Source organism: Pelophylax lessonae, assembly GCF_965119305.1.
Source record: "Pelophylax lessonae genome assembly, chromosome: 1".
In the NCBI taxonomy this organism is placed as follows: Eukaryota; Metazoa; Chordata; class Amphibia; order Anura; family Ranidae; genus Pelophylax; species Pelophylax lessonae.
This window is the reverse complement of record NC_138768.1, coordinates 755650536-755671446: the sequence shown is the minus strand read 5'-3', so window position 1 is coordinate 755671446 and position 20911 is coordinate 755650536. Positions and strand designations below refer to the sequence as shown.

Genomic DNA, 20911 nt, shown 5'->3' with positions numbered 1-20911 from the left:
GAAGCTGAATCAGCCACCAAGGTGCGTCTAAGCATCTTTGTCCAATCTGCAACAGCCTGTGCCGCCATAATGGAAGCAAAAATAGGCTTCAGCATAGAACCAGCAACCATATAGGCATGAAGGGCAAGAGACTCCATTCTCCTGTCCGTAGGGTCCCGGAAAACCGGGGTATCCTCAGAAGGCACCGCCGTAGCCTTGTTCAAAATGGCCACCGCGTGATCCACCTGAGGCGCCACACACCAACGCTCGTCGGTGGAGGGCGCAAACGGATAAAGTAGTTTAAACTTATTTGGCACAGTAAAGGGCTTCTTCAAATTGCGCCACTGTTCATTAACCGTATGGTGAAATTCAGCAGGACAGGGAAAAACCTGCGCTGATTTTCGAGTCCTCTGCGTCCCAAAAGAGGACACCCTAGCAGGAGGAGTAGGCTCATCCTCCAGGTGCAAGGTATCTTTTATGGAAGCAATCAACTCATTCATGAGTGCAAGCTCTTCAGGCGAGCCAGGGGGAGAAACATCAACTCCCTCCACCTCTCCCTCGGACACCAGAAGGTCCAAAGATGAGCGGGACCCGAGAAGGGTACGCCAGCCACATCGCCCTCCGAATCAGAGGAAATGGACACCCTGGCCCTTTTTGCGGATCGTTCAGCCATCAGCATCTGCACCTGAGACACTAAAGAAGCCACTACAGCGGTCAGATCGGCCCCCTCGGGGGGTGCAGCAGCCCCCTGGTCCCCCACCAGGGCGGGGGGAAACTTGCTATCCTGAGAATCCATGCCACAGCACTGAAAAGTAAAAAAGGTACTGGCCCTTTAATACCACGGCGAGCGCAGCCCACCGTACACTACTGTATGCACCGACCCCACAGGGATAGATAACACTGAGCAAGGAATGACAGGACAAGAAGGTAAAAACCTGGAGAGAGCACAACAGGCTGCTGCCACCGATCGCTGTTCCCAGAGAAAGAGGAAGTGATGCAATAGCTGGCTGACTGATATAGCCTATGAAGGCTCCGGCAAAATGGCCGCTCGGCTGAGGGATTAGGCTACAAAAAATGGCGCCGACATGCGCTCGGACGAGCACGGCCGGCCAAAATGGTGGCGAATGGCGCCAAAACACGGCGAGGCACAGGGACAGGGCCGGTCACAGCATTCAAGCAAAGAAAATGGCGGATCGCCGCACGAACACATGTCTGCACTCAAACTGCACCCAGAGCATAATTCACAGCAGAGCAGGATGGCCCCCCTCGCAGCCCACAGGCAGTGCAGCCACACAGGGATCTGACAGGGAGCCCGCAGTTACACAGACATGGGGGGTACTACACAGCCACAGACTGACACCCACACAGAAGGTCCCTACACAGAAGGTGCTTACCGTACCAGATGGCGTGGGGAGCCGTCTCCAGCGACAAACCGCTATCAAGGCAGACAGGAAGTGCCACAGCCAGAGACCGCAGCATGGCGTCCAGTGAGGTAGCCACCTGACAGGCAGCATCCCTGCAGCGAACAGGGATGGGTCGTTCAATGTGCCAGGGCAAACCTAGGCTGAACGCTCGATGGCAGGCTGGGGATCCATATGGCTCTCAGCCCTGGGATCCAGGGCGGCCAGTCCGAGACCCAGCTCTGCATGACTATTCTTCATTTGAAGATCCCTAAACTAAAGCTGACAAAATAACAGCTAGTAAAGAAAAGAGAAAAACACTTGAAATAAAATCAAATAAAGGGTAGAAGGCTGAGACTGAGCCCCAGCACAGGAAAGCCAGCTACTCCTAAGCTAGGCAAGATCAAACTGAGTTGGGAATGCTGGTGCAGGGAGGTATTGACTGAGGGGACAGCCCCTAGGGGTGTGTCTATGATAAAAGCTTTTGTATTAACAATTCTTGTTGCCTAGCTACTCCTACGGAGCAAAGGTCAATACCCATTGGTGAGGACTTGGAAGGGGGCGGCGACTGTCGGAGGACGTAAGAGAAAATAAATCTGCTTTACCGCTTTCCATCTTAAACAGACCAAATATTTATGATTGCATTTTTTAAGTTAGTGCACACTATCTTCCTGTCCGGCATATACAGACCAACAGATTTCTGACTTTTAGCTTCAAGTTGCTACACACTTAACAGTATTTGCACTGCTTTACCAAAGCTCTAAGTCTTGACACGGACTAAAACCTCACGCAGAGAATGACAGTCTTGTCCTCATTCACATGACCCAAACCCATTGCAATCATATTGCTGACATGGTCAAAACATACATTACACATTATTGCCCTTTTTCTTACATTGTGCAAAGCCTGCTGATCAAAAGCTATGACTGAAACTGTTGCGTTATCTACATCAATTAATGTATGGTCATCCTAGGTGCAATTGTGTGAAATGCGCTTAATATAAATACACATAATGTAATACTGCTAGTATTTCACAGCTCACCTCTGTAAATCCATTTGCCTTTGTGCTGTCTTTTTGGCTGCTTGATCGTGTTTTGGTACTTTTGCGTTGCCCACCTCATTTGCTGCTGGGCCATCTTGATTGGCTGATGCTCTCTTGCGCCCTCTCCCTGACGGCTTGCTTGGGTCATCATTTTTTGCTGCGCTACCCTGAGATGCAGACTTTGGAGGTCGTCCCCTTCTAGGCTTTGGTGGTGGTGCCTGGATTACATCATCTGGTTTCTTCTCTTCTGAATCCTTCTGAATATTTTCTGCACCCGGTGATGGTGCTGATCTTTTTTTTCCTCGCTCTAAACCAAGGTTAGGTGTTGTTGACTGATCGGAATTTACCTCCTGGAGAGATAGGCCGCTAGTTAGAAAATCTGCTACAAATCTTTCAAAAGTAATAAAATGCAGTTTCTATAAAGATTAACTCCAGGTCAAAAACCTAAAAACATAATTTAAATACACATATAGAAGTGGTTTTACCAGCTTGTGACAGGACAATGAAGGGGAAACAAGAGACCGATGAGGTCACCTTTCTGCTCTCCTCCTGTCCGCATGTACACTGCAGGACATTTTAGTTGGCTGTTAACATTGCCTTAACCTCTCCCTAATCCCTCTCTCAGCTGTTGTACAGCAGAGAGGCTGAAATCAAATAAAATGTAGGTATTTGCACCAATTGCATTTAAAGAACATCTTTATTAAATACATTACTGCATTTGTTGTTTTATTGTATATCTGCTTGGAGACAAGTATAAAATAACATGTATATATAATGAGCAAGTATGACTGTCCCTTACATATGCTATTATAGTATTCTGCAGTGGCTTCTGCATTCCTATACAAGTCTATGTAAAAGCAAAACCCATTTACCAACTAAGGACCAGGCCTATTTCTGAACTTAAGTTAAAATCAGTATTTTATGCAGGGACGGTAGGTAGAGCAAGGGCCTTCAAACTATGGCCCTCCAGTTCAGGAACTACAATTCCCATCATGCCTAGTTATGTCTGAATGTCAAGAGTTTTACAATGCCTCATGAGATGTGTAGTTCCACAACAGCTGGAAGGATGTAGTTTGAGGATCCTTGTTCTAGAGAATAAAAACTGAAGAAATCATTGCGAAACTTTGTCACACCGCATTTGCGCAGCGGCCTTACAAACGCAATTTTTTGGGAAAAAATACACTTTTTTTAAACTTAAAAAAATAAGAAGAGAGGAAAGTTAGCCAAATAATTTTCTATAACGTGAAAGATAATGTTATGCCGAGTAGATATCCAATAGGTTTCAAAATTGCGCACGTGGAATGGCAACAAACATAGGTAATCTCCATAGGCGAAGCTTTAAAAAGTTCTACAGGTTACCAGTTTAGAGAATTACAGACGGGTTCTAGGGCTAGAATTATTGCTCTCGCTCAAACGATCGTGGCGATACCTCACATGTGTGGTTTGAACACAGTTTACATACGTGGGTTCGACTTGCGTATGCGTTCTCTTCTGTGTGCGAGCTCAGAGGGATGGGGGGCGCTTTAAATTTTTTCTTATTTGCCATTTTGTTTTATTATTTTTGCATTTTCCCTTTAAAATTTTTTTTTTTTTTGATCACTTTTATTCCTAGTATCCCTTATAATAGAAATAAGCAGGACAGGTCCTCTTTAATGTGAGATCTGGGGTCAAAAAGACCTCAGATCTCACATCTACCCTTAAAAGCAAAAAGTATTTATTTTTTCAGCAAGAAAAATATGGGCCCTTTAAGGCTGTTGGGAGGAAGCGACATAGGACGTCGCTCTGGTCCTCCAAGGCTTTATGGTCGAGTAGGGGCCATCTTGCCCTCACTCAACTTCCTGCCTGGGACATGGACGGATCAGATAGTTTTCCCAGCTAACGACGGCTCCGGTAAGCAGTAAAAAGGACCAGGAAGAAGGGTAAAGACCTGGGAAGCGGTGGGCACCTCTCCTGTCGCCCATAAATGTGATCCCATGGCGAATCTGCCGCTGGGACCACTTATGTGAAAGAGGACCGCATGCCCTGTAAGAAAATAGCAGGGTTATGGCAGCTATCTGCTGTTATAATACCGGTATTTAACGTCAAAGTACCGAAGTAAAACTGCGGCAGGCGGTCCAGAAGTGGTTAAAGCAGTTCAAATGGAGAGTTAAGTAGGTGGCCAACTGCAGGTCAAATACACCTATTAATAAATTCTTAAGAAGCATCTTAAATTGACATAAAACGGATGACATCAGCACAAATGCAAAGGCCAACACCACAGGCCCTTGCAAAGCTTTAATTGCAATTCTAGGCTAGCTAGCAATAAAGTAGCCAAAAAGAAATGATTATCTACCTTTGTCTTAACAGAATCCACTTTGACTGGTGTTACAGAAATTCGGACTGGATTCTCTTCATTTTCACTGACCCCGGTTTCAGACACCTCAGAACTCTGATCCCTAAAGAAAAAAAAAGTGGTTAGGATACCCGATTCAATGTTTGTAACAGAGCCCTATGACTAACCTAGGAATAATAAATATTGTTAAAAAAAAAAAAAAACTAGCCTAAAGTGTTTCCTTAAATATTTTTGATATCTTTAAAATAATTCATACATATCCACTATACAATGGTCCTGTAAACAGTTTTTCAATAATTTCTTAGTGTTTTCATGCCTTTATGAGCTCCAGAATCTTTCTGCCTTCATTTCCATTTCTTTGGAATAAGCGTTTGTTACGGTCATGTACACTGTTCTATTCAGACTACACATCCCCCAAGTCCATAATACCAGTTCCATCTTGGGAGCAAGCAAGAGGGTGGCTATGTTCCTACAAACCGTATGCACATAGAGAATGAATGTAGCCAGCATTTAACAGGAAGTTGTAACACAGAACAAAAAAGAAAGGGATTTGGAGGAGGCAAAAGGTTGAGTTAAGAAAACATACTTAAATATTACTGTCACTTTAAAGTGATATTAAACCCAAAAATGTAATACAGGTGCATCTCATAAAATTAAAATATCATCAAAGCGTTACACACAGAGTGATACATTTCAAGCATTTCTTTCTTTTAATTTTGATGATTATGGCTTACAGCTAGTGAAAACCCAAAATTCAGTTTCCCAGAAAATTGATTACATAAGATCAATAAAAAACTGGATTTTAGTCTTACCATAAAATCCTTTTCTCTGATGTCATTGACAGACACAGCTGCTTATCTTCTTTGACCCTTGGCTTATGCAGCCCCCTACAGAAGTAGGACACTAGGTGGAAAAAAATTGACTATGCCTACAGGACAGTCCTAGGGGGTATACTCCTACTTCCTGCTATAGGACTTCAGTTTTGTAAGAAACCGTGTCAGAAGAATACATAACCCAACTCCGAGGGATGGGTGCTGTGTCCATCAATGAACATCAGAGAAAGGGATTTTACGATAAGGCAAAAATCCAGTTTTCGCTTTCGTTCATTGACGGACACAGCTCTTTATCCTTTGACCCTTGGGATGTCCCAAAGAAGTGTCAACATGAGGGGTGGGAAAAAACACAGCAACAAACATATTTCCCTAAAAGGTTAAACACAGTAAACCAGGTAAACCAGGAGCTCAACCAGAACTGGAACACACCTACCAAAAATACACCCTCAAGAGGCTGGAGTCTCTGCAACAGCAGCCTGCAAAACTTTGCAGCCAAAAGCAGCACTCGTAGATGCAAGCACATCCTCCTTGTAAAATATTTTGAACGTGTGCATATATGACCAGGTGGCTACCTTGCAAATCTGGACCATTGATCCCGGATGACGGAAGGCCAAGGAAGCACTAATCTCCCTCGTAGAATGCACGTCAACAGTGAAAGTAGGAACCTGACCCTTGATGGAATAAGCCTGCACCACCATCTGCCGGATCTGGAAATGGTCGCAGCTGATGCGGCCTGCTCCTTAGGAGATCCATCCGTAAGGACAAACGAGGAATCCGATTTACGAATCAAATCAGTCGCCGCCAGGTAAGGCAATTTCTTTAGGATGTTTCGGCTTAGGACACAAGGAAGGAAACAATGTCTTCATATAAGTGGAAACCAGAGACAACCTTAGGAAGGAACAACTGGCAGAGAAGTAGTACCACTTTGTCCCTGTGAACCACCAGGTAAAGTGACCAACAGGACAATGCAGCCAACTCGGACACGCTGAGTGCAGAAGTAATAGTCAAAGAAGGCCACCTTCTGTGACAAAGTAAGCAAGTTCACGAATATTTTTAAAAGGCGATTTTTGAAGAACCAACAGTGCAAGATTAAGGTCCCACGGAGGCACCGGGGACCTTACCGAAGGAGCCTGCACAAAAGTGTGAACCAAGGAATTTGTGGCCAATGGGTGATGGAAGATTGCCAAAGCGGAAATCTGTCCCTTGATGGTGCCCAGGGCCAAACGATGATCTACACCCCTTTGTAGAAACTCCAGCAGATGGGACACCAAAAAGGAACAAGAGGAACAAGGGGAACACCCCCCCCCTCCGAGACTCACAACAAGTAATGTACGCCCCCTGCAAACGCGATCCCTAGAAGTAGATTTTGTATCTTTCAACAGTGTAGGAATTACCAAATCCGACAACCCTCTGCCCTTCAGTACCTGGCTTTCAATAGCCAGGCCATTAAAGTCAGCGTAAAGCAGGATGGAAGATTGGTCCTTGAGATAAAAGATCTCCTCTGAGAGGGAGTCTCCAAGGAACATCAACTACAGTCCTCCCAAAGCCTGCGTACCAAGACCAGCGAGACCTTCATTAGCTGACACTAGTCCCAAAGGTGCAACCAGAGCATCTCCGGCGTCGGCCAGAGACCTTACCACATACCTCTTAACCTTCCGGTTGAGAGGAGAGGCCAATAGGTCCACATCGGGAGACCCCCACCGGGGAGAGTTTTTGTAACACCTCCAGGTAAAGAGACCATTGACCCGGATCCAGCGCCTGCCGACTGAGGTAGTCTGCCTGCCAATTTGCCACCCCTGGAATGTGCAAAGCAGCGATGGCTGGCACAAAGCATTCTGCCCACCTTAGAATGCCGACCACTTCTCTGGCCACTAGGGCACTTTTGGTGCCCCTCGATGATTGACTTATGCCACAGGGTGGCGTTGTCCGATTGAATCCTTATCGGGGGCCCCGCAGACGATTCCTCCACAGGGAAACGCAAAGCCAGATCACCCAAATCACAAGGACATTGATTGGCAGGCTGGACTCCTTCCGAGTCTAAACCCCCTGAGCCAGATCTGTGCCCAAGACACCTCCCCATCCAGAAAAGTTGATATCCATAGTAACCACTGTCCAGTACAGGGGGAGAAAGAATTTTCCCCGTCGAATCGCCGGAGAGCGGAGCCACCATATCAAGGACCCCCTCGAACCCCGGCTCAACAGGATCAGATTGTCTCGGGACCGTGGCTTCTTGTCCGATTTGGCAAGAATCTCCTTTAACAAAGGTCTTGAGTGAGACTGAGCAAACGGGACTGCTTCGAAGGTCAAAACCATCAGACCCAGGGCCCTCATGCAAGCCCGCAAGGAGGACTGATCGGCCGCCATAAGCAACCTGACTGCTTTTTGCAGCTTCTGAAGTTTGTCCACGGGGAGAAAGACCCTCGCCAGAAACCTTGAGAGTGTTCCTGCTGAGGAACCAGCACAATCACCCCTAGAGCCAGGAGATCTTGAACAGCCTCCCACAGACCCTTCAAACGCTCTGGAGACAGGCGAAGATTTGACTGAAAAAAACCTGTCCCCTGGCCGAGACCAGAATTCGACCTTATACCCTTAACAAATCAGTTTACGAACCCAATCGTCCTGAATGAAGTGGCCCAGGGTTCCTGGAAGAACCCAGACGTTCCCCCACCCCTGAGCCGGGTGAGGGCACCCCTTAATGCTAAAGAGGACTTGTCAGCAGCACCGGACTGACCGGCCTTGGGCTTGCCCCAATGCTTTTTAGCCCCTCCAGAAGCTCTGAACGTTTAGTACAAGGAGTCTTACCCTTGGGGGATTTAGGAAGAAGAGTACTCTTCCCGCCAGTCAAGCCCTTGATCAACTCATCCAATGAGTCGCCAAACAAACGCTCTCCCAGAAAGGGGAGGTCAGCTAGGGTTTTCTTAGAAGCTTGGTCAGCCGACCAGCTCTTAAGCCAAACCATGCGTCTTAAGGCAATGCCCACAGCCGAAACCCTGGCCACCAGGGGAGCAGCATCCATAGACGCATCACACAGGAACACAAGAGCCTGGATCACCTGGTCCAACAGTTCCAGCTGTTCTGGAGGAACAGTCTCGGGGTCCAAAGACTCCCACAAACCACTAATTCATTCCGTCACCGTCTTGAGAGACTAAAACAAACACCGATTTCAAAATGAACCCGCCAACTGTGAAGGTGGCGGGAAAGGGATTCCACCCGCCTGTCCACTGGAACCGCAAAAACCAGTGAATCTTCCACAGGCACAAGAGTAGATTTGTTTAATCTGGACACAGGATGGTCCACTTAAGGTGGCACCGTCCAACGGTTGGAGAACTTTTCAGCAAAAGGATACCGGCGTTTAAAGCATTTTGGCACAACACGTGCTTAACGTGCCGCTATTGGTCATTCACAATATCGTGAAAAGTGTCGGGACAAGGGAAAACCTTGCCAGCTTTCTGAGACTTCTGGGAGCCAAAAGCCACCTGTGTTCCTGCCGGTGTGGGCTCATCAGCCAATTTTAAAGTGTCCAGGGTGGGCTCCGCTCCGGGCAGACTGCCACCCGAAGAGGGGGTGCTGCAAGCCGAGGGGTACGCTGCAACTCGGGGCATTCCAGGCTCGACCCCTTCCGGAAAAGAGGCATAGTCGTGGCGAGGCCAAGTGCGGGACCTAGAACCTGCTCACGCTCGTAGGCCAGGCTGGGGGACCATAAGGATCTAGTTTATCCAGTGTGAAGCCCCAGCTGACATCGTTGCTTGTAGATCACCAGGAAATTCTTCCCTGAACACTAGCTAGCAAGTGAGTAAAGAGAAATAAGAGAAAATATTACGAAAAGAATACAACAAACTGAGACCGGAGTCCCAGCAGGAAACCTAAGTCCTACTCCTTCTCTAGGCAGAAACAAAGTGATGTGCTGGGCTGTGTCTGTGAGGGTTATGTCTGGAGGGACAGCCCTGTGGGGCGTGTATATGTAAAAACTTTGTACTAACGTACTGCCTAGACTACTCCTGCAGTTGGCAGCATAACCCAAATAGCTCATGGAGATGAGGCTGCGTCTGTCAATGGACGATAGAGAAACAAAAGACTTACTGGATGGATCACCAGGTGAAGATAGAGCAGCCACCAAATCTAAGAATTGGTAAGCTGCAATATAACAAAGGTTTGCTTTTGAGTTTAATACCGCTTTAAAGGTGCTTGTTCACTTCCGAACTGCTTTTTTCCTCCCATATAAGAGACAATGGAAATCCAGAAACAGCCTGATGAAGCTGAAAAGGTCAAATGAAGATCGTAGCAGGCAAGCAGAGGAAGTCCGGCTGCTGTTTTACAATAAGGGAACCAATATAATTGAGCAAAGATTAACCTAGCTTTGTTTCCAAAGACTAGGTTATTTGAGGCCACCATCCAACATCTTCTGGCACCTAAGCAGTAAAAGCACATTAAAAAAGTCAATGTTTGAATTTACCTTTGCCGTACAGAGTCAGATTCAGAAATCACGATGGTGTTACTTCCACCGTCTGATCCTGTATTTCTGTGGTAAGGCCGTCTGCCAGTAGCTGATAGAGGCTTGTTTAGAGCACCAAGTACTGAGGTTGGCTTTGGCTAGAAAAACAGGATATTGTTAAGCAAACAGTTTATCTTTCAAACAAACACATCAGAATAGAGTGGTTACATAAGTAAATGCCCTAATAGACCTTATGAAACCATATTTCCCTAATGTGTATTTAAACAAAGCCTGCCTGTTAGAATGAGTCCTGCAGAAACACCAGCAAAATGTCAAAAGTGATTTGTAGGTATTAAAGTCCTAGATTTACTGCTTATTTTACCAGCTATTTATTATATTTGTATCTAAAACAAGGTCTATCTAGATTAATGACTGCATAACTGCATTTGTTTGTGCCTTTTAAAGTCTAGCTTCAAAGAATTAAAAAGAAACTAGGTTTTCAGGTAAACTACATCTCCCGCTGTCTTTATATTCCAGGGACTTCACCAGTTTTTATTTTTTTCATTCAACCCAGCAGGGCTGAACAAAAAAAAAAAAAAAACTGACAGCTCAGGAGGAGCCACTACACTAACCATGCACCAGCGACTAACCAGAGATTTCCCCTGCTTATTGTGTTCTGACAGGGGACAGCTCCCCACGCCCAGCACACTCCTGCCAGCACGCTCTCACCTATTGGCTGAGAGTGATGATCAGGAGCCAATCAGTAGACCTTTTTCGGTCATGCCCCTTCAACAGAAGCCAGCCGAACAGGATGAATGTCGGTCATTTTCTATTGAATCGTACTAGGCTTAACCCAGTAAAAATGGATTCAACTCCCAGCACCTAACTTAAAAAAATAACTTTCGAGTCCTTTAAGCATAACACTGTATGAGCATATCTCCCTGTGTATGCAATTCCTCCTCTATTTTAAAGAATGTTTACTCAAGTTCGCAGCTATTAAGGAAAACTAACTATACATTTAGACACGGGTCCTATTAATAGGATGGATAAACATTAATCTTTCTAAACTTTTGTGAAATTCTCAATTTTACCTTTCCTGTGAGCAGATGAACCCTCGTCTCCTCAGATATGTAGCTCTTATCATTGACAAATTCCTAGGAAATGGAAAAAAAAAAAAAAAAAAACAATTTAAAGATGTATTTTTGTACTAGCTGTAGTATCCCTTGCAGTCTATTGAGCATTGCATAAATTTGAATGTTTCAAGCGGAACTCCAGGAATTATTTTTGAAAACACACTGATCCAGCTTGCCTTGATGAAAGTATCCATATTGGATATCTGGAAGCCCACTGGGGATAATGAAAATCAGTGTACTAGCTTGTGGTATATAGAGTGATTGCTAGGATCTTTGGGTGCTTCTCCAGTGGTTTTCCTTCTGCACGCAGCAGGACCACCATACATAGACCCCCTTGCATTTTTTCCAATGAAGGCGTTTTCTGATTGGATAAAGGTGGAGAATGCAATTTGTGTCCCAATTCTCCAATTCATCAAAATGGTGGCGTTGCTGAACAACTGGTCGAGGGATCCCGTGCAGAGAATAAGTCTAGATCACAGCACCTGGATCACTAAGTACGGTAAACTACTAAAGACATTGTAACTAACCCAATCAGCCCTCCAGATATCAAATATGGATACTTTAATCAAGAAAGGTTGGACAAGGGATCGACCGATATCGGTTTTTCGTTGCCGATACCGATATTTTGGCAATTGCATATCGGTATAGGCCAATATTTTGAACATTTAAAGTTTTGCAAAATAAACACAATTTACGACACAAATCTGTTACTGGCTGGCACCCTGTTTGGTGGGTGGGTGGCATCCTGTGTGGTGGGTGGCATCCTGTGTGGTAGGTGGGTGGCTGGTACAGGCCCAGGGCCTGTGGCTGGCTGGCTGGTACAGGGCGGCTGTATGTATGGCGGCTGAGTTAAACACAGTGTGTGCACTGTATATTCACCGTCCTGAGACTCCCCAACTCCAGACGAGGCTGAGGGAGGCAGCCAAAGAAGGCAGAAGCTGCCCCAGTGCGTGGAGGCGCTTGGCGCAATGACGGCACGACAATATCGGTAACCTCCGGGGCCGATTTTGATATATCGGCCCTCGATATATTGGCCTTGCCGATAATCAGTCGATCCCTAGGTTGGACCAATGTAAGTTTGCAAAAATAAAATGGAGTTTTGCTTTTAAGCGGCATTTAACCTCAAAACAATTCCTTTCTCTATCAACCTTTGACAGACGCAGCCCTCAATGCTTCTTCACTAATGGGTTATGTGCTACAGGAGTAGACTAGGCAGTGAAAACTTTTCACTCGACGACCTATAGGGGCTGTCCCTCACGACATAACCCCAGATACACTGTGCTCTCAAATCAGTTTCTTGCTGCCTATTAAAGGAGTAGGACCTAGGTTTCCAGCTGGGACTCCGGTCTCAGTTTTTATTTTTAAGAATGTTTATGTTTATTTATCTTTACTCACTATCGCTAGCTAGTGTCAGGAGGATCCTCCTGGTGAACTACAAGTGACAGCCGGGCTGAGGTTTCGCACTGGATAATCTAGATCATTTACGGTCTCCCAGCCTGGCCAACGAGCGTGAGCAGGTTGTGGTCTGCCCAGGCCTCGCAACGACGGAGCCCCGGTGGATGGGGACGAGCCTGCGAGTGAATGCTTCGCTGGGACATCGACCTGGAACGCCCTGAGTCGCAGCGTACCTCTTCTGGCTGGCAGCACCCCCACTCAGGGTGGGAGGTGAGCTGCTTCGGAGAGGAGCCCACCCAGTCCATGGTATGGTGAGTGATGCAATGCCCCCCGTGTCCCTGAAACAGACCTCTGAGGGGGAGATGTGGGCCCACTACTGGGGATAACAGGGCTGTGTTTCTCTGACAGATCCTCCAGGCCTATCAGGAAAGGCCCTGCCCTCCCTGCTCCTGCTGGAGGCGCTATAGTCGGCATCTTGACGCCGGGGGGGGGGGTTTAATAAATGTTACCTTGTCCTGGGGGGGTCCCTTTAGGTGGATTCCCGCGGTGGCCTCATGCCTGGGTCCTGACCGCATAGCAGCGCTGAGCGGCTGCCATTTTAAGTGTAGGCACAGGCGCTCTCTGTGTAAGGGCATCGGCCATTTTCCCTAAGCTTCCTTTACTTTACTATTGGTACAATTCTATTGTATCCAGAGGCTACACAGGCAGTGTGTGACCTCTAGTGGTGATATGTCACTTTGTCAGACACTGCCTTCTCAGTCCTCTGATTCAGAGCCCGATATGGTCACCACGGACAATCCCATCCCTGTCCTCGCAGTCAGATGGTGGGGGGGGGGGGGATGTGTCCTCCTCGGCTGCAGCGCGGGAACGCGCTAAAGTGGAAGCACTGATTCTTTCAGTAAGGGAAACATTGAAAATGGATGATGAGCCCACACAGTCAGGTCAGCGGGTAGTTTTTGGCTCCCGCAAAAGCCCAGAAGTCGGGTTAGTTGTTCCCTTGTCCAGAAGACTTCACGATATGGTGAATGAGCAATGGCGCATTAGGCAGGTGCTAGTGGTGCAAAAGCGCTTTAAACGCCGTTATCCCTTTGCTGACTCAAATAAGGTGGATCACCCTGTTTCCAGAACAAATCTACAGCGGTACCTGTGGAAGTCTCCCCGGTGTTTACGAACTCGGTGGACTGATGGGTGGAATCACTTTCCTGCCACCTGCATTTGCTGGCGGGCTCGATACTTAAATCTGTATTCGCATCCGTCCTGGTTTCTCAGACGGTTACAGAATGGGTTGCAGTGCTTAGGGGTAACTTGACTGCTGAGACGGCTCCCCCCGGCTCTGATGAGCTCACAGACCAGATGGCCCAGGCCCTGGTGTACCTGTGTGCTGTGGCCCTGGATGCGGCTGCTCTGGTTGACAGAGTGTCAGCGTTGGGGATTGCCATATGCCGATGGTGTGGCTGCGGAGCTGGTCGGCGGACCAGGCTTCTAAGAAGGCCTTAACTGATCTCCCATCTTTGGGTGAACGCCTGTTTGGGGACTCCTTGGATGAGTTAATCAAGGGCCTAAAAGGCGGTAAGAGTTCTCTGCTACCCCAATCCTCAAAGGCAAGGCACCTCGCAGTAATAGGGGACCCTCTTTCACGGCTCACAGGCAGTTTTTTCGCGTCTCAAGGACGCTTGCAAACCGTAAACCGTTCAGAGCCTCTGGAGGAAACAGGAAGGCTTGGTCGGGTAAGCCCAAGACTAGCCGGTCCGGTTTGGAAAGGAGAAAGGAGGGCAAGGTACGTCCAATTCTGGACCTCAAATCACTGCACCGCTTTGTGCGGGTGCAGAAGTTCGGATGTAATCCATTCGGTCTGTGGTAGCATCTTTACATCAAGTGGACTTTCTGGCCTCCATAGCTGTAAATGATGCCTGACTGCACATACCTATTTACGAGGGTCATCAGCAGTGTCTGTTTTGCAGTGGCGGATTAGCACTTTCAATTTGTGGCATTACCCTTTGGTCTAGCTTCCGCTTCCAGGGTATTCACCAAGGTTTTGGCCCCAGTGCTGGCTTTGCTACGCAGAAAGGGGATTGCGATCCTCCGATAACTGGACAATCTCCAGTTGAGGGCAACCTCTCATGTCACCCTGTCAGAAGACTGGCCATTCACGGTTCAGACACTTCAGGAGTTTTGGTGGACCATCAACTTTCAGAAGTTTGCGCTGACTCCGTCAGTGTGCCTGAACTACCTGGGCATGATCTTAGACTCCTCTCAGGCGAGGGTCTTTCTCCCAGGAGGAAAAACTTCAGGCCTTGCAGGGCGAGATCGGTTGCTGATGGACAACGATCTCTCCTCCCTGCGGACTTTAATGAGGTCCTTGGGGCTGTTGGTGTCAACTTCGAGGCGGTCCCATTTGCTCAATTTTACACAAGGCCTTTACAAAAAGATTGTCAAGTGGGACAAGGACCCGCAGTCCTTGGACAGAATGATTCGTCTAAGCCGTCTCACGAGGTCGGAGCTCTCTTGGTGGCTTCTGTCGTCCGCTCTGAGCCAGGGCAGGTCCTTTCTGCCGCTGTTGTGGACGGTGGTCACCACGGATGCCTGCCTGTCAGGCTGGGGTGGAGTACTGGACACTCTTTAGGTCCATGAAACGTGGTCGCCGGAGGTATCACATCCTTACCGATAAATGTCCTGGAGCTAAGGGTGATCAAACTCTGCCTGCTCCATTGGACGCCTCGGCTGCACGGCTTTCCGGTTCGGGTAAAATCTGACAATGCCCCGGCTGTGGCCTACTTCAATCAATCAGGCATCGAGAGTGTCCGGGCAAGATATTGATTTGGGCCGAGGCACATGTTCCGGCTCTCTCCGCTGTTAACATTCCAGGTGTGGAGAATTGACAGGCGAATTACCTGAGTCGTCAAGTTCTGGATCAGGGGGAATGGTCCCGGCATCTGGATGGGGGAACTCTGGAGATGGATCTGTTTGCATCTCGTCTAAACAAAAAGGTAGAGCGGTTTGTGGCCAGGGCTTGAGACCCTCTGGGCAACGCCACAGACGCATTGGTGGAGTCTTGGAACCGATATCGGCTGATTTATGCCTTTCCTCATACAGCTCTTGTCAAGGTTCCTCCGCAGGTTGGCGGTGGAACAGGTGACTGGGATTCTGGTGGCCCCAGACTGGTCTCACCAGTCTTGGTACGCAGACCTGGTAAAGATGGTCGTTGAGCCTCCCTGGCGGCTGCCTCAGAGAGGATCTGCTGTCTCAAGGGCCGGTCTTCCATCCTGCTTTACGGTCGCTGGTTTTAACGGCGTGGCTGTTGAATGCCAGGTGTTGAGAAACAGAGGCCTCTCTGATTCTGTGATTCCTACTTTGTTGAGAGCTAGGAAGGCTACTTCCCGAAAGATTTATCATCATACTTGGAAAGTGTATATTGCCTGGTGTGAGTCACAAAAGTTGCATCCTTGCTCGTTTTCGGTGGCAAAGGTATTAGCCTTCTTGCAGAAGGGAGTTGAGCAATGCTTGGCTTTAGGTACGATTAAAGGTCATGTGTCGGCCTTAGCCATTTACTTCCAACTTCCCCTGGCGTCTAATTCCTTGATCCGCATCGTTTACTCAAGGGGTGCGTCACCTAGCTCCACGGAGGAGATCCCCTTGCCACTGTGGGATCTGAATTTGGTGTTGTCCGTTCAACGGCCCCCATTTGAAAATATTAGGGAGATATCTCTGCCTTTGTGGTCTCAGAAGGTTGCCCTTTTGGTGGCTATCACTTCCGCTCGCAGAGTGTGAGTTGGCGGCTCTGTCCTGCTGTTCACCTTATTTGGTTGCTCATAGGGATCAGGTTGTTCTACGACCTAATCAGTCTTTTCTTCAATTTGCCTTACTCTGTGCTAAGCCCAATCATCCCAAGGAATTTGATTTGCATTCGCTGGATGTGGTTTGGGCAATCAGGGTTTACCTGTCAGCCACTGAGTCTTTTCGGACATCTGATTCCTTGTTTGTCCTTCCTGAGGGTTATCATAAGGGTTCGGCTGCGTCTGCTGCGACCATATCAAAATGGTTCAGGCAGACAATAGTTCAGGCCTATTCATTTAGGGGTCAGGTTCCTACTTTCCCTGTGAGGGCGCATTCTACTTGAACGCTGAGTGCCTCTTGGGTTTTTCGCCATCAGGCTTCTGTTGATTGGGTGTGTGAAGCGGCGACTTGGTTGTCTGTGCACACTTTTACCAAATTCTACAAGGTTGATTTGTTGGAATCCTTGGATGCTTCCTTGGGCCGCAAGGTTCTGCAGGCTGCTGTTTGACAGAGACTTGGTTTTCTCTTTATGTTGGTTTGGGTTGAGCTTTTTTTGTCGCCCAGTTGGCTATGTTTTTTAGCCTTGGATGTACATGAACAGTTGGTTGCGTTTTGCCACCCCTCATGCCTACACTGCTTTGGGACGTCCCAATAGTGAAGAAGCATTGAAAGCTGCGTTTGTCAAAGGACGACAGAAAATTGGATTTTTGTAAGAACTTACAATAAAATAATTTTCTCTGAGTCCTTTGACAGACGCAGCTCCCGCCCCTCTAAAATGGGGTTGGTTCTATCTTCTTTCACGGCTTGCTACAAAACGGATTTGATAGCACAGTGTGTCTGGGGTCATGTCGTGAGGGACAGCCCTTATAGGTGTGTTGAGTGAAAGGTTTTCACTGTCTAGTCTACTCCTGTAGATGGCGCATAACCCAATAGTGAAGAAGTAACGAGAGCTGTGTCTTTCAAAAGGACTCAGAGCAAAGGATTTTACAGTAAGTTCTTACAAAAATTCAATTTTTGCCGCATGCCAATTCTTCGTTTTGATGGCTGCATTTTTTTTCTTTAGACTCTTTCCTTTACTTTCATTTAGTGATTCAGCCAGTAAGTCTGTTTTTCAACAGAACAAACTGTCCTGCAAATGCAGCAGTTAAGAGTGTTGATAGAAACTATTTAGCACTGACAGAGGTTCCTACAATTCTCAGCTTTTCGTTCATAAAAAATCTTTATCCCAAAAGTAAAAAAAACGGTTGATGGCACTGCTTATGTAACTTCAGTGTGAACTGGAGTTTAGTTTCAATCTGTTGGTGAATTTAAATCTACAAGTTCATCTAGCATTCCCATCCCCTAGACCAGGGGTCTTCAAACTATGGCCCTCCAGTTGTTCAGGAACTACAATTCCCATCATGCCTAGTCATGTCTGTAAATGTCAGAGTTTTACAATGCCTCATGGGATGTGTAGTTCCACAACAGCTGGAGGGCCATAGTTTTGAGGATCCCTGCCCTAGAATGACAACGCTGCTGTCCAAATGTACCCCTGGGCTCATTTATTCAGAGTAGGGACATTCTAAGGGCTTGTTCCCATGGTGCGCTTTACTGCAGGTTCCGTGCAGGTCTGGGTTTTGTTACATACATCCCTGTGCTGATGTCTCATTAATTTCTATAGGGACATGCAGCCGCTGTGTTCCCATAACCCACAGAGGCCTGCATGTCATATTAGGACACAGTGGCTTTGTCCGTACAGCCATGTGTCCCAATAAATATATGAGACGCCGGCAAAGGGATGATTGCAACACCTGTGCATACAGTGTCGGGAAACACAGACCTGCATGAATACAAGTAAAGTACCCTGTGTGAACAAGTCCTAATACAGGAGGTGTGTTACTGGCCAGATCAAAAAGTAAAAACAGAGGGAAAAAAGCCTTTAAAAAAAAAAACAAATGCTGCAACTACATCTAATGCTCGATAAGCTGCAACATCTTACATTTTTGGTTTTCAGTTTACTATTAGTCATTTACTGTTTTAAAGGATCTGTGTTGGAAAGGGGTAAGGTAGGCCTATGTTTAACCTACTAATTTTCTGCAGTGGCAATCTGGTCACGGGGGGGGGGGGGGGGGGGGAACTTCCTACCTCTCCCCATTTTCTTTTTTTTTTCTTTTGAAGAATCAAAGGCTCAGCTTTGCACTTCTTCAAAAGACAGGCATGGCAGGCTGAGACATTTTGCACACAGAGACCAATAAAAAGTCCTATGCTTCACAACCAGATCTTATTGGAAGCTGTGCACTGATTGACTTTGTGATGCGGTAGCCATTTTACATTGCCTAAAACTGTAAAAGCCCATAGGAAGTGGCAGCAAAATCACGGGGGCCTAGGAAAAAGGAGAAATTAATCTAGTACAGGCACAGTAAGCTAGCCTTTAGTAACAAAAAAAAAAAAAAAAAAATTGTATGAAGAGTTACTGAAGTAGTTTCTATAAAAAAGGGCAGCCTTGATCTGGACACTCAGTTAAAAAGTGTCACAAGAGGTCTGACATCTAAGGTTCTAAGAAGTGCCCACATGAACGGCAGTTTTATTTAAAAATGATATGCCTAAAAAAGCAAGAAAAGCCAATTTAAATTAAGGCTAAACATTCATGTTTATAAATGCTTTAATGATAATATAAAACATACCAGATAACATTACCTTATCAGGTGGAGTAAAAAATCTAGCTGGCAACATTGGTTCCTTAGGAGTTTCTAGATGCATTGAGGTGATTTTGCTGTTCATAACACATAGAGCCACATCACAGACTGTATATAATTTCTAGGAAAAAGGCAAGGAAAAAGGCAGAAATGTATGTATAAATAAAATATTTATAATGCATCAACACTTGTGTCAGTGTAACTCTGAACTTCACACAACGTTGTTGATCATTATGCATAATGGAATATTCAGGTAAAATCACAACGCAAAACCAGTGGACACGCGGCTCGTCAGTAAATTTTGGCAGCGGCTAATCAGGCATGCTTTCTTTACCAATTTGCTCAAACTAGTCAGGTGTATGAATATACTGTCTGCATTAGCCAGTGGAATTCACACTCAAATTCAGGTATTACTGGCCAAAGAGTGCAGTGTAACAGTCTGCAAATAGGCAGATATGTTCCGTTGATAATTTAAAATAGAAGCTTAATTTCCTTTAAATACAGCATGTTGAAGGAACTTTTTTTTTTTTTTTTTTTTTTTTTTAAATTTAGACTTCTTATTTAGTGTTCACCCATTATTCCTGCCAGTAAAGCACTTCCTGCCTAGTGTGATACTTCTCCTTTACTGTGTCTACTGCTGGAGCAACTTTGTCATCCTAAACTGCAAACTCCTGCTGGGACTACATGTGCATTTGAATTTGTACATTAACCCAGTCGGTCCATGGGCTACATTAAAAACACTTTTTTTTTTTTTTTAAAAACAACTTTACTGACAAAAAAACTATTTTTCTCCACATCTTACGACCCCAGAAGGTATTGGATCCAGCAGCCAAAATTCATACAGGTGTGCCTGCTAAGAGAATTCCTGTAGATATTTTAGGTTGGGCATATATGAGCAGAATCACTGAGTGTCCTACCTACACAAGCCACATGATGGAGCAAAGTGAGTGTGAGTGCATATATATGAGAGCGTGAAACAAATGCACTTATCTTGTATTACATACATTGTCTAGTATTAAATACAAATCTGTCCACATAATCCATGAAGACCGGCACGCATGCATGCATACATATATATATATATATATATATATATATATATATATATATATATATATATGATGTATAACTGGGATAAACTCTAAAAACTTTAGTAAAACATTCATATGGGAAAGAGGGAGGGGAGGAAGGGGAAAGGGAGGGAGAGGAGGGGAGGAAGGGGAAAGGGAGGGAGAGGAGGGGAGGAAGGGGAAAGGGAGGGAGAGGAGGGGAGGAAGGGGAAAGGGAGGGAGAGGAAGGGGAAAGGGAGGGAGAGGAGGGGTAAAGGGGAAAGGGAGGGAGAGGAGGGGTAAAGGGGAAAGGGAGGGGTAAAGGGGAAAAGGGAGGGAGAGGAGGGGTAAAGGGGAAAAGGGAGGGAGAGGAGGGGTAAAGGGGAAAAGGGAGGGAGAGGAGGGGTAAAGGGGAAAAGGGAGGGAGAGGAGGGGTAAAGGGGAAAGGGAGGGAGGGAGAGGAGGGGTAAAGGGGAAAGGGAGGGAGGGAGGGAGAGGAGGGGTAAAGGGGAAAGGGAGGGAGGGAGAGGAGGGGTAAAGGGGAAAGGGAGGGAGGGAGGGAGAGGAGGGGTAAAGGGGGGAGGGAGGGAGAGGAGGGGTAAAGGGGGGAGGGAGGGAGAGGAGGGTAAAGGGGGGAGAGAGGGAGGATAAAGGGTAAAGGGGGGAGGAGGGAGGATAGAGGGGAAAGGGGGAGGAGGGAGGATAGAGGGGAAAGGGGGGATGAGGGAGGGTAGAGGGTAAAGGGGGAGGAGGGGAAAGAGGGAGGGAGGAGGGAGGGAGGAGGGGAAAGAGGGAGGGGGGAAAGAGGGAGGGGGGAGAGGGGAAAGAGGGAGGGGGGAGAGGGGAAAGAGGGGAAAGCGGGAGGGG

At 46.8% G+C, this 20911-nt stretch overlaps 1 protein-coding gene across 3 annotated transcripts in view; it reads right to left on the bottom strand.

Moving 5' to 3' along the window:
- The window catches only part of PDS5A (PDS5 cohesin associated factor A), a 337552-nt gene that overhangs the window by 36156 nt on the left and 280485 nt on the right, over positions 1–20911 (bottom strand). For all 3 annotated transcript variants that reach the window (XM_082258623.1, XM_082258625.1, XM_082258624.1), the window contains 5 exons: positions 18997–19116; positions 11110–11172; positions 10040–10176; positions 4754–4856; positions 2422–2771 (listed from right to left, as the gene is read on the bottom strand). In XM_082258623.1, the coding sequence (XP_082114749.1) occupies positions 2422–2771; positions 4754–4856; positions 10040–10176; positions 11110–11172; positions 18997–19116 (773 nt within the window). The remainder of the gene's footprint in view (positions 1–2421; positions 2772–4753; positions 4857–10039; positions 10177–11109; positions 11173–18996; positions 19117–20911) is intronic.